At 41.4% G+C, this 14,290-nt stretch overlaps 1 protein-coding gene across 3 annotated transcripts in view; it reads left to right on the forward strand.

Annotated features, from left to right (window-relative positions):
• The first annotated feature begins 5,614 nt into the window (after nt 1-5,614).
• LOC143259126 (netrin-1) overlaps nt 5,615-14,290 on the forward strand; it is a 213,104-nt gene continuing 204,428 nt past the window's right edge. For 2 of the 3 annotated variants that reach the window (XR_013032929.1, XM_076519993.1), the window contains exon 1: nt 5,617-7,768. Coding sequence is in view for 2 of the 3 variants with exons in the window: in XM_076519993.1 (XP_076376108.1) it covers nt 6,436-7,768 (1,333 nt within the window). In the remaining variant the exon portion in view is untranslated. Of the gene's footprint in view, nt 7,769-14,290 lie in introns of all 3 variants that reach the window. The other variant, XM_076519994.1, reaches the window with a different exon arrangement.

Genomic DNA, 14,290 nt, shown 5'->3' on the forward strand with positions numbered 1-14,290 from the left:
CAGAAACATTTTTTGCCGATGATTGTTATCTCGACATTTACCCTGAACTACCCACGAGACGGTCCAAGAAGTCGTCGGCCGAAAAAGGAGCAACGATAACGTTCCACGAAATCTTCAACATATTCCTGAATTTTTACGTTAAATGTAGGCATTTATTCTGCAAGCCAAAGATAAAAATTTGATATTTCTGAATGATATCTAACTAACAAAGGTTGCGCTTGTGGGTCACCAATCGCGTATTTGGGTGTTTTTTAGTTCAAGTAATTGTTAATATTGTGTGAATTAAATTAATTTATGAATGCATGTGACAAAATATAATATGGTGAATTAATTACAGTAAAAACGTGCGACATGAGGCATTACACATGAATGCGAAATTTATTTACTGTTCGTGGATTTATAATAAATAATTTGTATTCGAACCAGAGTAAAACGACTATCCTTAATAATATATGTAGAAATGCTATATGCTAAATACTTATTTGAATAGCACGGCATCATCGTTTGATTAGCCGATCATGGTGCCATTTGACCGGATCGTATAATCGAAATTCTAGTGCCGTTTATTGCAATTAGGATTAACAACTCCATTTATTATTCGCTGAATTTCCCTCTTATCCGGTCTATCTGTTTCGTTCGATCGATTCTGCGTTTCATTCTCATGCTATTGTACGCTGCTAAATTTGACATAGTAATTATATTCTCGACATTAAATTTTCTTAATTTATTAAAATAGTCTTTATTAAACGCAACATTGCAAGGTACACCGATAAACGAGCACCATACTCTATCACATGTCATTGTAACATTTATTTTTCTGGAAGTCGAAAATTTTTTAAATACGTTGCAGCAAAATTAAACTAAAAATGCTGTTGATTTTGATACTACAGATGCTGACTTGTATTTCAGAAATGTATAAAGTCCCACAGTTTACTTATGAGAGGTATCATTTTTCAGCATTCACAAAAATCAACGAACTGACGTGTCGAATTAAAACTGTCTTTTTCTTTTTAATTTAAAACTGTCCTTTCGTTATTATTTTAGTATTTTTTCGATATTTTACGTTGAGAGATGTTTCTTGACGTAACAGTATCTTTTGAGACTATTGAACAAATTTTACGATACCAACGAAATTGGTCGAACACGTTTTGTGAAAGCAGCCACAGGTTGTCGCTCGGAATAGAATCTAGGGAAGAGGTAGAATATTGCTACTGAATAACATCTTTGGGGGACGGACCTGAATACCATAATTATGTTTCCAACACCTTTCGGTAGGAATTTTACTCGGTGAGGAACAGTTCTTTGGCGCATTCGGTGAAGCTCTACAGGGAAGCGTTAAATGGCCCGGCGGGATATCTTTCAGCGATATTTGAGACGACCTCGAAAACGATTCGTTCCGTCTCACAGTTTTCCGGAATCTGTTTGAACTGGTCGGAAACCAGCAAACCTCCGACCAATTTTACGTTCAACATAAATACTCTCCTTTGTAGCGCAACTTTAACCCTTCGCGTGCCTTCAAAATACATACTTTGTACCGTTTCACAAAAACCTTGAACCAAATTGTATAGGTACGTTCGTTTTTTAAGAGATCATTTTAATTCAATTGCAAATATTAGTGTCTATATTTGTGTAGGTTCTAGTAATCGTAAAATGTACTTAACATATATCTATAATTTGATACGTATCTATAAATATTTATATTTAGGATATGAATAAAAAATAAATACAACACTAGAAATTAAGAATGAGTTAAAATAAAGATAAGTAAATCAGTTAAACTATTCAATTAAGATAGCGACAAAATCAGTTTCTGTATAAACAATCTATTGAAGACTAAATGTATCTTAAGACTAGCTTGCTAATCTTCCAGTTATGTTTTTTTTTTCAGTTTAGAGTAGAATATTCATTTTCTTAACTACGCAATGATATTTAGATTCGTATATAATATAACTGGAACACGAGTTTTCATATAAGTTGTCTGGAACAGTGTATAGAAAACTTCGATAATTTTTTATTAAATGTTATAAATTAATAGTTTCATACAAAATAAGAAAGTCGAACGTGGAATTTTTTCCAAAATAACTGAAATTTTTAATGCCGACACAAGAACGTGTCCTAACGAGGGCAATATTTTTACAGGGCGGGCAGCGTTTATGTCGAATTCACTGGTCACGCGACTTAAAACAGACACACAGACATCTATTAAAAAATTAAAGGTTGTTTAATACAAGATGATTGGAGGAACTAACAAGAGGCTTTCTTCGAGGATCGCCAAGGTTCGCGTGACGGCCCGCAGAAGCATCGTGTCCATCCTCTTCCCTCTTCCTTGCCGTTCTTGCTTTTCGACGTCGTATCTCCTGCATTCCCTTTCTGCTTTTTTTCCCGCTCGCCAATTCGACCAATAGACCCTCTGGAGAACTCGCTCCATAATCCATGCACGCATCAGGACCTGTCTTCTCATCGAATCGACGGAAACGAAGCCTTCGGCCGCTTTTTGGTGCGCGAGAGAAAGAGCCCGCGCTAAATTCCATCGGACGCTTCCTCTAATTTCGGGTTATCTAAACTATAATTTGATTTTCGGCTTCGGTACGAGCATCTCCTACCGGCTTAGCACGTCTCTTTCGAAGGATGACAAATTGAAGAGTCGGAAGATACGCGTTTCCCGTGCTTCACACTTCCATCGGCCACGATAATCACTATTATTTGCGATAAATGCCTCCCCATGGTCTGCTCTAATGGAAAATGTTTATTATAACATTGCACGAAGTCGTTGAACACCGACGTCTGAAAATGCATGTTTACTGTGAGCGATAATTGATTTAGGAATTCAAACTGGGGATCAATTAAAGAATCTGTAAACATTTTCCATGAAAGTACGCATGTATATTGTATAACTTGTGGTAACTTTTTACTGCAAAATCGAAACCCTTTGTTCGTCAGTGTACTAGACAAAGTCATCTATGAACAAAATTTTCATGAATTTTTTGTTTCAGATAATTCAGCTTTGGAAATTGTGCTTTAGAGAAACAAGTTCTGTAAATGAGAGTATTCAAGTATTTTTTAAAGATTTTTCAATGAAAAATGATTACGTAGTTTTTTTAGAGAAAATTTAAATAGTTCGCAAATTTGTAACTCATACTTTATGTGTAGTTTAGAAATGTAATTTTTGTTAGCATCTCTGAAATTCTGTTTGCGAAGATGCGTAGTCTACTAGTTTATTGTTATTTATTATTTCCAAGCATCCAAAAAAAAAATAACCTTCTTATTTGGAATCTCTTCCGAAATTATAGTACTCGTGCCCCCTTTGTTTTTAATTTTTCCAACATTGCAGTCACCAATCACAACGCATTTTACGATCTATAATAACTACTTCTGCAGTCTCGTAATCAGTAAGCAACTCTGTGAGCCCTCAGCAATGTTCAATGTATGCAGAAATCATATAGTATTTTACACTTGTTATTCATTCTGCAAATTGTTTTAATGCGTTTATCGCTCTTATGTATCTAAGAAATTGGCATGATGTTTGAATAGCAGACCGTGCTGCTCATAACAGACGATGTTATTATTTATACGCTAACATAAAATTTGAAATTATACCGATACAAGCATCAAGTATAATTTGTGTTATAAAATTTCCATAATCTTTTGCATAGAAATCTATTTCGAAGATTCACAACTTTGGTCGTCAGGTGTTGCTTTAAACAACAACATATCAATTTTAATATTTGCCAATATCTTATTGGCTATAGCGAAAGTAACCAAGTGATTATGAACAACAAAATTCCATTAATAAGATGTGGACAGATATGGACATTCCACTTATTGTTGCAATTATTATTTTAATAAACTACACCATAATTTTATACAATTACGGTAGAGTATAAAATTAGGAGTGTACTTAACTACGTGAAATTGGAATAAACATGCCAATACTTCATGGATACATCGAACGGAAACACGCCTCTACTCGCGTGCACGAGATGCTTATTTCGAATAATCGTGTAAATACCTGTACGTAAACGATGTTATTGCATTTAATATGTCGCAATTTTATAGAATAATATAGAAACAAATGATTAGAGAAGTGCCATCAACGTTTCTGGCCATTTGTTAACACGATAAACGCCATGTCAGTCACCGATGACTGACACTATACTTTACGTTCGGACTATGTCATTCTTCGATAACTGACGATATTCAATTTAGGAAAGTATATTTTTCTATATAAATAAATTTAAATTATTTGGAGATTATAAAAGAGTGTAATTAAATATTACTTGTTACCAAACAAAATTTTAATAAGTATTATATATTATATTATATTATATATATTATATATTATTATTATATATTATATATTATATTATATTATATATATTATATATTATATATTATTATTATATATTATATATTATATTATATTATATATATTCGCAGATTTCACAGAATGTTATAACGCGGGCTAAACGGAAAAGAAGATAAAACAGACTTGGCGCTTAATGTGTTAATTGTATCCCTAGATTCTGGACTTTCGAAGTAGTATATCTCTCGAAAATGAAGCAAATCAACATATGATGCATGGAATATATTTTCTGGTTGGAATAACGTTCTGAATATGTAAGTAAACATCGATCCTTTCATGAAGCATACGGTGTATTGTATAAGTACATTGCTAATACTTTAATGAAATCTTAAGCTTGTCGGGTTTTGCAAGTTAGGTCATGTTGGGAACGCGCAAACTTCTACCTAGTCTACTCATAATCTATTTGGGTTGATATCACCCCAAAGAACCTTCAGTGAAGAGTTTTATTTCTGGTACCTTTTCCTCCTGCACAATATTTCATACCGTTAATCCGTTTCAGCATTAAAGTCAAGCGAAAAAGATGTGAATATGGAACAGTAGGTCACCAGTTTGACACTAAACTTACCGAACACTAAAATTACCCGATGTGTATCGTTTTATAAAAACGCCAAGACCAAAGTAATTACAAATTTTCACTATTCTATGAAAGAGTCTCTACAATTTCAACAATTATACAGGAAAAAATGCGAAGCCTGTCATTCCGACCGGCACGGCAGATTTAGTGTTGATGCTCCGAAAGAATCAAGAGACAACGATATTACCAACACAAGTAACTTTCAATATCAAAACTTGACTAACCTTCAAAGACAGGATAAAACATCGGCTAGCCCAACAGTATGCGATCACCGTGATATCGCCGCTTCTTCGAGCGGAAGTGTACGATTTTTTGGAGACGCGATCGAAAGAAAAGGCTCTTTTACCCTTGGAAAGGAGGCTGGTCGTGGAGGGCCGATTTTCCTTCGGAGAAAGGATGGAATCGTCTGCTGCACGGTCAGCTTCCGGTGGCGCGACGTGCGCGACGTGGCGCGGTGCGCAGACCGGCTGCTGGATCCTCGATCCAGTGTGGCGGAAAGCCGGTGGTGGGGGGTCTCGAGTAGTGGCGTTGTCGGATTGGCCGAAGAGGAATTGGTCTTGGATAAGAGGGTGCGAGCCGACGGTCAAAGCGAGGGAGAGAGGGAGAGACGAGCGAGCGAGAGAGGTCGCCGGGTGGGGAGCGCGTTGTTGTAGAGAGGGACTCGGGGGAACAGTTCGGATGCACACCGTGCAAGCAAGGACGGTGATTCAGTTAGCGGCGAGCCGCCCTCGGTAGAGCGTCGTCGTTGTCGGTTGTCTCGGTTCCTATTCACCTGACGTGTCGGTCAGACACACCGTGCTCGTCGTGTTTGCCGCGGTTTGCGAAAACGACTTTCGTGTGTGGCCACCTCGCGATCCTCGAACACGCTCAGGAATGAGACTGTCACGGTCGTGTTCGCTGAAAATCGACGGGGTTCCGAGGATTCGACGAGATACAACGAAGCCGGTGAATCTGTAGGACCGTTCCGGTTCCATCGGGGACGCGCCAGGAACTGGACCAAGTTTCGAAGAGGAACAAACAGCGTTCGCCGTCAGTGCGAACGTCGCGTCGCGTCGATTCACGGGTCGCGCGGCCACGCGAGGAACACGAGGGAACGCCGGAATCATCGTTTCTATTCGGAATCGTTCGTCGACGATGCGAACCGTTGACAATTGGAAACGAACCGCCGCGGTGGGCATCGATGTTTTTCGAGGTTAGCGTGTCGGTCACGATGACGAGCAGGCGAGGAGCGTAGGATTCGATTTCGAGCCACGGCAGCTACGACGGAACAGGATTCTGCACGCGACTGCTACCCTCTGCTTGGGATCTGTTTCGCGCGAGAGAGAAAGACGAGGACGACGTCGGTTGTCGGTGGAAGAGAAAACCGTTCGCGCGTAGGTGTCACGGCAAGGGTTACAGGGGGAGGGGCAGGGGGACAGGGAGCGAGAGTCGAGAAAGAGGGAGGAAGGAAGAAAGAAAGAAGGAAGCTAAGAGTCGCGTCCGATAGGGGAAAGTCAGGATGAAGAGCGCACCGGCGTGGACGCTCGGACTCCTCTTCGGGGTGATGCTGCTTCGTTATCGAACCCGGGCCTCCTCGGACCCGTGCTACGACGAGGACAGGCCGAGACGTTGCATACCCGATTTCGTGAACGCGGCGTTCGGGTCCGCCGTGGAGGCGTCGTCGACCTGCGGAAGCGGCGGCCCGACGAGATATTGCGACGTGACCGAGCAGCCGGGAGGCAGCACCGGCATAGGTCAGTGCCATATCTGCGACGACAGCACGCCAAGACGACGATTCCCGGCCAGTTACTTAACGGACTTGAACAACCCCAGCAATGTGACCTGCTGGCGAAGCGAGCCCCTGGTCACGTCGCAGAGTTTCTCCGCGCCGCCGGACAACGTGACCTTGACCCTCTCCCTAGGAAAGAAGTACGAACTGACCTACGTCAGCCTGCAGTTCTGCCCGAAGGCGGCGAAGCCGGACTCGATCGCGATCTACAAGTCGATGGACTACGGGAAGACGTGGCAACCGTTCCAATTCTACTCGTCCCAGTGTCGACGGGTCTACGGCAGGCCGAACAGAGCAACTATCACCAAAGAGAACGAGCAGGAGGCGAGATGCACCGACAGCCACCGGTACACTGGCGGCGATGGCTTGGGACCCGTCGGCAGGATCGCGTTCAGCACCCTCGAGGGCCGCCCGTCCGCGTCGGACTTCGACAACTCGCCGATACTTCAGGATTGGGTGACCGCCACCGATGTTCGCGTCGTCTTCAACCGGCTTCACATGCCCCAGCAGCCGTCCCAGGAGCAGGTCCCGCAGCTAGGGAACACGGACGACCGGGATCACGACCACGACCATGATCACGACCACGACCACGACCACGGCCTTGGTCTCGGCCTAGAGGAACTGGCGAAACGCGAGCGAGAGCGCGAGGAGAGAATGAAGAACCAGAAGGCTCTGCTGCGCGGCTCTGTGGACCCGTTGGCGACCGCGTTGCCCTCCGTCCACCAAGTGATCGCTCCGCAGGAGATGCAGTCGAACGACGCGGTCGACGTCGGCGACATCAGCTTCGCCTCCGCGGTCACCATCTCCTCGCCGACTACCAGCACCCTGACCAGCAATCTCGGCACCAGCACTCTCGCCCATCATTACGCCGTGTCCGACTTCGCCGTCGGTGGCAGGTGCAAGTGCAACGGCCACGCGGCAAGGTGCGTCCCGGGCAAGGACGGCGAGCTCGCCTGCGAGTGCAGCCACAACACCGCCGGCAGGGACTGCGAGAGGTGTCGGCCGTTCCACTTCGATCGACCCTGGGCACGAGCCACTGCCAGAGATGCTAACGAATGCAAAGGTTTGTGTGTCTCTTTTATTTCGGCTTCTCTTCCCCTATTCGCATTCCTTTTTCTTTCCCAGAGTGTTCCGACCGTGCCGCCGCGCCGCGCCGGCCGAATCGAGACCGAGCGGCGCGGCGCGGCACTGCGCTCGAATCGAATTTCAAGCGAGCCTCGTTCTAGCGTGACATTTCAAAGACAACGAGCTTCTCAATGAAGCAAAATTTAGACACATTTTAGAGACCAGGCCGAGAATGCGCGCTCGGGTAACGCGGTCTCGAGTCTGCGTGGTTCTCTTTTCTTATTTTTTTTACAAATTTTCATATTCACGTTTGCTGTTTTCGGTCTTGGGTCTATCTTGACCCAGATTTACACAGGCGCCATCTTCAGTTTTTCGTAAATGTTCCAGTTGAAATCGGTAGCTATTTGTATCGGGTCCGATAAGAACCTACGGTAAGAAATAGATTTGAGTTCTTTTTTTTACTCAGATTTGAGTCTATTTTGACTCAGATTTGAGTCTATTTTGACTCAGATTTGCAGACGTTTTATCTATAATTTGCTGCTAATAATTCCAATTCAAATCATTAGCTTTTACGTATTGGATCCAAGATCAATGTCGATTTCATACAAATATAATGTATTGAATAATTCAAGCTAAAAATATTTCGTTCCTAAACTGTACAGTGTCAGAGATTTTACTGAACTTTTTACGTCGGTTATACGTTGCGAATCAAATTTTCATAACAGTGGTGCAGCGTTATTCTAGGATTAACGATCCTCGATTCGGTTACGCTGCCCCGATAATACGCTGTCTCCTAGGTACTCGGTTCTTGCGTCTCCCATTGCTCGTAATTTGTCAGCGGTAACTTAACAAGCACGCGCAAGAGTACAAGCGACGTATGTAACTTCGTCCGAAACGACCCAGGTATCGTGTACACAAATCGGTTCTGAAGTCGCGAGTCGACTCACGTTACCTACAATCGAAAGGACACGGGAGACGTTCCGAGCATGCGATCTAAGGATCTATCAAAATGAATATCTTTTTATCCATGCATATAGTATAGTGTTACGAACTCTTTTGTCCCCCGGATAGATTTGGTTATCAAGCATTTTATCTCGGCGCAGGAATTTTAATTGCTTCCACGGAAAGAGGATAATTCTGTTATTCCGTTGAAAAGCTACGATACTCGGTGAACCAATTCAATTCGTGGGATTATCGCCTGCTGCTCGACCACTCGGCTGTTACTTTCTGACAATGTTAATGTTGCGTTTCAGAGAATGCGTGGTTTTGCAATGATACTTCAGAAATGTGGGTTTTATGTAATTGCTGACATCCAGGCCGTCCCTTGATAATTCAGTGAAACAATTTTCCGCCATTAAGATGCCAAAAGAGAGAACGTCGGGACACTTTCTGCAACAAGGTTTATAATTTCGAGCGATGGTTAATTATGAAAAACGGTGGATTATCTCTGAAATTATGCGGTCCGGCCGGTGGACACGCAGAGTAGGTTGTCCCTTCCTCCGTTGCGCCTCGAGCAGAGCGAGCTATGGAAAATAAACGCACCGCGTTGGCCGTTCGTTCCTCGTTTTGTTTTGGTACCTGATACCAGCCGACGACCTTCGTCTCGTTTCGCATCCTCCGTTCCCAATTCCCGATCTTCCGTGCGCGTCTCTGTTTTATTCTTCGCGATTCCATCTCTTGCCCGGCGTTCCCCGTTTCGCCGGGGCGAAACGACCCCAGGGTTAGGGCGCTCCTTTCGTAAGTTCACCCCTTAATTCGAAGCGGCGAAGCGTTGCCTCGAGACTCGTATATCGAGGATGTATGCTCAAATCAAAAACGTCGGGGGCAAACCACCCTCGAAAATCGTTTCGAATCGATAAAGAACGCCCTTTTCGCGCGGCAACCGCGATCCGCCTCGTCCGGGGGTAGTGTATCGCGATAAAAACACCGTAATCGTAATTAATCGCGGCTAGCTGTCCTCGGATATCTCTGCCGGAGCAGGGACCATCGCAGGACTCGTTCGCTCTAATAGAATTAGCTTCGTGCATGCGAAATGTTGTTCTTTCAAAGGAAAATGAAACCCTAGTCAAACATCAAAGTCTGCGAATATCAGCACAGAGATTGGGGAGTGATACTAAATAACATTTTTAGCGTCTCTTTCTACGTTTCGAATCAATATTATCGTCTTGAACGAAATTGCACACACATTTCTTTTTTAACTTGAATGTAAATGAGTAAATATTTTGTTCGTACAACTATAACAATTGAATTAAAGAACTTAACACTTATCCGCCGGAAGCTTATTATTAATAGGATTTTCAATTATTGTGATATTTCGAGAGAAATCTTAAAATTCCTTTTCTACCTGACAATCCCAAACGAAATTATTTATTTATGTTACTGTTGATTATACGACTTATCGGTACACGATTGAGATTGGTATGCTCATCGAGCAATTCATTACGAAATTTTTAATTGAAAATTGTAAATTCTACAAAATTATGAAGTCATCGGTGGTAGATAATGTGTTAAGGACTTGAGTCGAAAGATCTGTTACAGTTATTGAAATTATAGAAAACTTTGTACGAGAACGTTTTTAGAAGTCGTACACGACGTTTGAATAAATCCAGTAATGTCATTGTTACGAGACAATGTACCATTGTTCGCGTTTAGTGAACCTTCTTTTCGTGAAATTAAACATACATGAAATTTTTCTTTCGCGAGAACGATTGTTTCGTTTCGACCTCGCAAAGACCGTTTAAGATACGTTCGCCCATACGTTCGTCCACTGCCATATGCTGTTTTGTGTTCTTTTCAGTGATCCCGTTCCACCGATACAAAGTATATAAAATATCTCAACTAGATTTCTTTCTGTTTCGGGGCGGCAAGGCGAACCACCGTTGTCGAAACACTCGAGTAACATGTTGAGATTTTGCGGCGTTTTAGTGACACAGGCGGCGCACACGATTTATAGCATACAATGTGGAAGTTGGGGATTCCCAAGCCGTAACTTTCGGGTCGGGTCTACGTTCTTGTGCATTTCCTCAACCCGAAAATAGGCTAACGGAACAGTATGGTGTGCACCGCATACTATGCAAAGCCTTGGATCCGTTCAGAATTCCAGCCACTCTTATTATCTTCTTTGACTTTGTCGAGTACTAGAACCAGGTCAGAATAATGAAATTATCGAATATCGATTAGCTCCGGTACTCGCGAGGCCTTTGCATTCGACATTAAAATGATATCCTTGTTGATTAATTATTCAATCGTAAATAATTCAATTCGCATAACGACTCTTATTCTGGCAGAACGTCAAATTTTCTTCTTCAAACAAATGTCGTATTTAAAATAGTAAATCGTTTTAAAGATCAGATCACAATTCTTTCACCGAAAGATATCCCGTCGGAGAAGTCGATGGACAAATTTAACTTATAATAACGTAAAAATGTGAAGATCTTAAATGTAGACCGTAACAGTTTGAATGATTATTTTGCTGAAATATTCCAATTGCAAAATAATCCTAAACGCTGTATAAAAATCCACGGCAATTACTTCAATTTCTGTAAAATTCCAGAACACTTTAGAATCCAGATGTGAAGGAAGAAATGATAATGTAACAATAATTAAGTAAATCTTTAGAATTTCCTTTTATAACTGCAACATGAGCAACTAAATTCGCCGAAAGAAAGTCCGCGAGGTGAAATGTGTTTGCACAACGCTGGGATGTACATAATTAGTTAAATAGGAATTTCCGTGGACGTCCAGCGTGAGTTTCCGAGAATATTGTTGGCCTCGAATTATTTGCGAGGAGCAAGGTGTAGAAACAGAACTTGGAGAGTTTAGACGTCGATGAATATTCTTCGTAACGCTGAAGGGGCGGTTCTTGTTGTTGCGGCTCGCCGTTAATTTGACACGGCACGCGTACCGGCTGTTTACGGCGATGAATTATGCTCTCAAGGGTCCGTTTATACGACGCGTAGTTATACCCGTGATTCTTGCGCCGTACTTTCCTTCTTTTCGTCCTTTCCACTTGCCTTTATACTCTTCGAGTCCTCCCCGTTGCCCTTCGTTCGCTTCAATTTTTCCCTGCACCGTGGAATTTCCAGCTTAACTGCGCGGAATGCTGGCATTCAGACGCGTTTTCCCGTCGTTTTCGTTGGCTTGTCTTCGGAAATCTACTCTTCAATATCCGCAGCCGTTCGAATTACGAGGGGCACGAATAGAACAATTCGCTATTTTTAGAAAAAAATCCGTGCGTTGGACGTGTCCTCCAATTTTTTAAAGATATGCGACGTTTGCTTTATTAATTAACCCCTTAGCTGTTGCGATCTCTTTGAAAATTGTCTACTAAAATGTGTTACAAAATGTAGCGATGACTGACGATATCTTTTTATCTTTTTGTTTCTTTATTTGTTCGATTGACTTCGTTTTGGTCTCCAAATATTCAAAACGTCTTAAAACTTACGGATATATTTTATTTTCCACGACAGTTGCGATTTAAACAACTACTTTTTACACGCGATGAGATACTCGTCATAATACAAAATATGGCCATTTTTTCACGACGAGTATACTTGTCGAAGATAGCTAACTGGTTAATTCTTATTAATGAAGAATTCTTCGAGAGATAACTTTATTTGAGAATGGCATGGTCTATAGCATCAAACGCCATTACTGGTTACAGCATATTGGAAAATATTTGTCGTATACAGTTAACAATAACGTGACAAAAGATCCCGATTTTCTAGAAGACGATTTTAAAAGTTTTAGCCAATATATCTTTGTAAATTAGTATAAAAAAATATTGAACCAAGACAAGGATTATAATTAATTCTAACTCTCTCTTTGTCGGTAGCTTCAAAATGGTGAATTCGCTTTTAATCTTGTACTTCATTGAAACTTCTACATTTTTTTAAATTTCAAGTCAAGATTAACAAACGTTGACATCAGTAATCTCTTGAATTCAGATCATTGAGTACATACTTTTCTTACTAAATAACCTCTTGCATGTGTACGATTATTTTCAATAAAATTTTAGAACACGCTATATACGAATTTTTCACGCGCGAGCTCTGCTAAAAACTTTCTAAAAGCTCTTCTAAAAGCATTTTTTATACCATGTGTGAGTAGCTATGAAATTTTTCGGGCTTTTACTACACTGACGAGTCGACCAAAGGATATTCGGAGAGGCTTTGCTCTGTATCCTCCAAAAAAGCGTGAAGCCGCATCCTCATCGGCTTGACCTTGCCGTGCAACTTTGCCATAGGGCTTTAAAAGCTGCTAGGAAAAACCGCACGACCTGAAAATCTGCTGGTCTGTCTGCACGGTGCCGTGTTCTTGCCAGGATTACCAGCAGCAAAACACACAATAGCTAAATCAGTATTCACCCGGCTTAATTGCGCAATTTCTCTTCAATGGTGGTTGAAACAAAGCCGAAAATTACGAAGAGATTTTCTTTTAAATGCATGTGTGCCGTTTAAAGCGAAAGCGGTGTAAGTCAAGTTTGATTTAATGTTATCAAATCATATTTAATTTAATATTTTATTTGATTTTTTAAAATTAGTTTAAGTTAAAGCTTGAAAGTAGTGGCGTATATAAAGAAGTTGTAACAATTTTTTTACAGAACAATTTAACAATTGCATTTTACAGAACTTTCAATTCATCCTTCATTATCCACAAAATTAACTTTCAACGGTTCATAAGATTATCGCATGATCTACAATTATTCAAATTCTATTCAGTGTTCAATTTTGCTTGCACAATTAACGGTATTTGTAACACTATAAGAAATCTATAGAGACTATAGTTTTAATTTTTGGGAAAACGGCAACACTCTCTTTCTTGAGATGCAGTTCCAGTTTCGGGTTGATCGATCCAGTACTTTCTCTTTAATCATGCAAAGCAGAAAACGTTCGAAAAAAAAGAAATTCGCACTTAACAAGTAAATAAATCAATAATAGATCTTATTAGCAGAATGTAATGTTTGGATTCGTGTATGTACAAAGTTTGTATTTTGTAAATTATAAATGGTACGCGATTTCAATCCCGCATCACCCCGGATTTGACAAGTATTTTCCGGTCGAGAAGAAATTGAATTAGGAGGGGGCGATGGAGATTATAAGCAGGATCGGCGCGGAATCCGTCGACCTCCCAACCAAAAATTATTACAGTCAAAGACGAAGACGGTGAAGAGGCTTAGCTCGAAATTCGTCGCGCCCTTCTGTGAACAATTACGTGAACGACGGGTTGGTTTTGCTCCGCATTGTAGGAGAGAAACACTCGACGATTTTATTACGGGGATCCTTTTCCAATTAAACGGTTGCTATGGCGATACCGTCGCGAGTGCTTATGGTGTCCGCGGAAGTGCAGATTTGCTTACATCGTCTCCTCGTCAATTATAATTTCGTTAAGCAGCTTAAACAGAATGTGATCATTTCATTATCGAATGTTACTAGGCGTTGTATGTTTCCAAACTGTCGGCGCTACTAGTATGCATAATTGAAGGTGGCTGCACAGATCTAGTTTTACTATTCTCCGAAAG

The sequence above is a fragment of the Megalopta genalis genome, chromosome 3 (genome assembly GCF_051020955.1).
Source record: "Megalopta genalis isolate 19385.01 chromosome 3, iyMegGena1_principal, whole genome shotgun sequence".
Lineage (NCBI taxonomy): Eukaryota > Metazoa > Arthropoda > Insecta > Hymenoptera > Halictidae > Megalopta > Megalopta genalis.